Below are 4,030 nucleotides of genomic sequence, written 5' to 3'. Positions count from 1 at the left end.
TTATATAATTAAAAAAAAAATCACTCAATACTTCATAAATTTTGTGGGTTGATGTGAATTTATTTGTACCCCAAATATTTTAAATGAGTTTTCATTTTTAAAAACTATATTTATCAAATAACTCTACCCAACTCAATTTTTTAGACGAATTATATTGTGGGTTTGTTGGGTTTACCCAAATCATATACACTCCTAAAAAATACTATTTTAATCTTATTGTAGTACGTAATAAATAAAAACAATAATGACGAAATTATAAAATACTATTCAGAGTAGTATTCCAAAACGCAAGAGACTACAAATAATTTTCATTAATTACGACGTATAAAAGAAGTAAAAAAAAATTAAATAAAAAAATTTGATACCCTCACTGCTGGCACAGTTATCTATATTAGAAAGATCCCATTCTTCAGAATCTATACTTTGCATAAACAATTTGCAATAACCACCACAAATCAAACCTCGCCACTTCCCAGTCTCTGTTCTACGCTCTCTGTATCACAAAACACCAAACGCATCCAACATCATACCTTGATCTCATAACACTCTGGAATACGTTTTATTTATCCAATTCCTATATAAACACCACATCAACCAACAATACCTACATCTCTCTTCCCTCCAAACCTCATGGAGGGTCAAACCCAACGGCCCCCACTTCCAGCCCACCAAGCCCACACAAAGCCCATCTCTAAACTCAATTCTTACGTCGCCAACACCAGACTAGGCAAATGGTTCAAACTCTCCCAGCGAAACTCCACTTTCACCACCGAGCTTCGTGCCGGAACAGCCACGTTCCTTACCATGGCCTACATCCTCGCCGTCAACGCCTCCATTTTAACTGATTCCGGTGGAACCTGCTCTGTTTCAGATTGTGTTCCTCTCTGCTCCAACGCTTCTTTTTCAATTTCCAACTGTACTGGCCCGTCTCTTCATGTCATTCAACCTGATATCTCTTGCAAATTCGATCCCGTTAACCCGGGCTACTCCGCTTGCCTTGATAAAACACGAAAAGACCTGATCGTCGCCACCGTCGCTTCGTCTCTCATTGGTTGTTTCATCATGGGAGCTTTCGCTAATCTACCACTAGGCCTCGCTCCGGGCATGGGCGCCAACGCGTACTTCGCTTACACGGTTGTCGGCTTCCATGGTTCCGGTAACATCTCTTATCAAAACGCTCTCGCCGCGGTTTTCATCGAAGGAATGTTCTTCTTATTCGTCTCAGCAATCGGCCTCCGTGCAAAACTAGCAAAACTCGTACCAAAGCCCGTTAGAATAAGCTCCTCCGCTGGAATCGGGCTTTTTCTCGCATTCATCGGGCTTCAAAACAATCAAGGAATCGGGCTCGTCGGATACAGCTCCTCGACTCTAGTCACACTCGGCGGCTGTCCAAGCTCATCACGGGCTTCACTCGCTCCAGTCGTAACCGCAATTAACGGTTCCGTCAGTCTTCTCTCTGGCGGAACCGTTTCCAGCGATATATTCTGTCTAAACAACAGAATGGAAAGCCCGACTCTCTGGTTGGGCCTAGTGGGCTTTATAATAATCGCCTACTGTTTAGTAAAAAACGTGAAAGGAGCAATGATATACGGCATCGTTTTCGTAACCGCCGTTTCGTGGTTTCGAAACACCAAAGTAACGGCGTTTCCCAACACTGACGCTGGTGATACAGCTCACGAGTATTTCAAAAAGGTCATAGACATTCACACGATAAAAACAACAGCAGGTGCGTTGAGTTTCAGTAACATAGGAAAAGGGTATTTCTGGGAAGCTGTTATAACTTTTCTATACGTAGACATTCTCGACACGACCGGAACGTTGTACTCAATGGCGAGGTTCGCGGGTTTCACCGACGAGAAAGGGAATTTCGAGGGTCAGTATTTCGCATTCATGTCTGATGCTACTTCCATTGTGGTTGGGTCTTTATTAGGAACTTCCCCGGTGACGGCGTTTATTGAATCTTCTACTGGGATTCGTGAAGGTGGGAGAACGGGGATAACGGCGTTAACGGTGGCGTGTTATTTTTTTATGGCGTTGTTTTTTACGCCGTTGTTGGCTTCGATTCCGGCTTGGGCGGTAGGGCCACCGTTGATTTTAGTGGGGGTTTTGATGATGAGATCAGTGGTGGAGATTGATTGGGAAGATATGAAACAAGCTATACCTGCGTTTGTGACAATGATACTTATGCCTTTAACGTATTCAATTGCTTATGGGCTTATTGGTGGGATTGGGACTTACATTGTGTTGAATATTTGGGATTGGGGAATTGAGATTTTGCGGCAATTTGGGTACATTACAAAAACAACAAAGGAAACAACAAATGGTAATTCTCATAATAATTCTCATTCTTCTCAGGTCAATGGGGTACTTGAAAATCAACATTTATCGCAAAATCCAAATGGTAAAGCAATACAACTAGAAGTACTTTAGTCTATAGGTTTTTAATTTTATATAGTTTTTTTTGTAATAATATTTGGCATTTTCTTGTTGATATTTTATTTCATATGGTTGAAATTTTTTCCATAGGAATTATTTATTATTTTGGTGTGAATACCTGCTTTTTCTTTGCGTATACTATAAAACTCAAGTTTGGTTTTTCCGAGGTGGAGTAAATGAAAATGAGAAAGTTATAGGAAGGTCCTTCCGAACATGTCTTAATCATTAGCTCATAGTTTGAAAAATGTTTTGGATTTATTATGATATGTTAAAGGCTAAAGTGCATCTTAGGCTTTGATCCCCATGTATATTCTCTAATCCCTACTTAGCTTTTAAGTTTTTATAACCCAATTATTGTGTACTAGTTTGATTTTTAAATAATGTCATTGCTTTCACTTGTTTACTTTTCAAGGAGTTTGATTCTATGTCACTATTTGGACTAATACCTTAAGTCATTTAATCTAATCAATTTTTCAATTAGAATATACAAGTTAAAATAAGTTGATTATTTTTTATTTATATTATAATTTTTATGGAAATAAGTAAAATTTATTGACATAATAGTATTAAAATTAATCTTAATTAATTTTAATTTTTATATTATAGAATATCGTTTTATTGTAATAAAAATTAAAAACAATACATATAAATAAATAAACAAATTTAAACGAGCTTAAAAAGTCAAATTCAAATTTTACTAAATTTTGTCAAGTCAATATTATTTTCAATATAAATAAATGTATATCTTTAAATATTTATTATATTCATATTTATTATATTCTCTTTTTTAGTGTAAATTTATTTTTATTATACATATACATAGGGGTGGAAATAGGATGAGCCGAGTTAGACTTTGCCAAGCCTAAGTCTGAAGGCTCGGGCCTTTTCGAATGCCTAGTTAGCCTGTTAGCCTACATAAAAGCCTATTTATTTTACATATGTAAATAAACAATTAAAATAATGTTTAAATAGACTAAATTATTTTAACTTACCTATTTGCTTAAGTTCTAGGAGACTATTTGTTTAAGAGAACTTATGAAAACAATGTTCATCTGGTGTTTTCATCTTATTTTCTTAAGTTTTTCAAGATAACCAAGTTTTATTTATGTATTTTAATTCAAAGTACAAAACATAACATAATGATCATAAAAAAGATATTCATATTTATTTAAATAGGCCGGTCTGATAGGCTTAAAAGACTTTTATTAGGGTCTGAGGCCTAGTCTTTTCATCTAAATAGACTTATAAAGAAGCCTAAGCCTTTTCTATTTAAAAATAATGTGTGGCCTGGCCTGGGCCTATATAGGCTAGCCTGTAAGCCCCTATTATCGGCTAAGTCTATTTCCACCCCTAATCATTCACTAGAGAAGAACAATTTTGTAAAATCGTTTATGATTTTTCTTTTTAATAATATAATTATTAATTTTTTTAATAATTGTTAAAAACTCATAATGATTTATAATAAAAGATAGAGGATTTTTTTTAATAATAAAATTCATAATAATTTTTCTTTTATAATTTTTATAATTGTCTGAATAAATCTCTGTATGAATTTAGGCTCTATTTGACAAGTCATATTTTGAGCTTTTAGCTT

At 35.2% G+C, this 4,030-nt stretch overlaps 1 protein-coding gene across 1 annotated transcript; it reads left to right on the top strand.

Annotated features, from left to right (window-relative positions):
- Positions 1 to 386: 386 nt before the first annotated feature.
- LOC131661180 (adenine/guanine permease AZG1-like) lies at positions 387 to 2,514 on the top strand. The gene has a single exon (XM_058930621.1). The coding sequence runs from the start codon at positions 631 to 633 to the stop codon at positions 2,428 to 2,430; it is 1,800 nt and encodes a 599-aa protein (XP_058786604.1). The 5' UTR covers positions 387 to 630; the 3' UTR covers positions 2,431 to 2,514.
- The last annotated feature ends 1,516 nt before the right edge of the window (positions 2,515 to 4,030 follow it).

Source organism: Vicia villosa, linkage group LG3 (genome assembly GCF_029867415.1).
Source record: "Vicia villosa cultivar HV-30 ecotype Madison, WI linkage group LG3, Vvil1.0, whole genome shotgun sequence".
Taxonomy (NCBI): Eukaryota; Viridiplantae; Streptophyta; class Magnoliopsida; order Fabales; family Fabaceae; genus Vicia; species Vicia villosa.
Note: the sequence above shows the minus strand (reverse complement) of the source record. Positions and strands in the feature narration are given on the sequence as shown.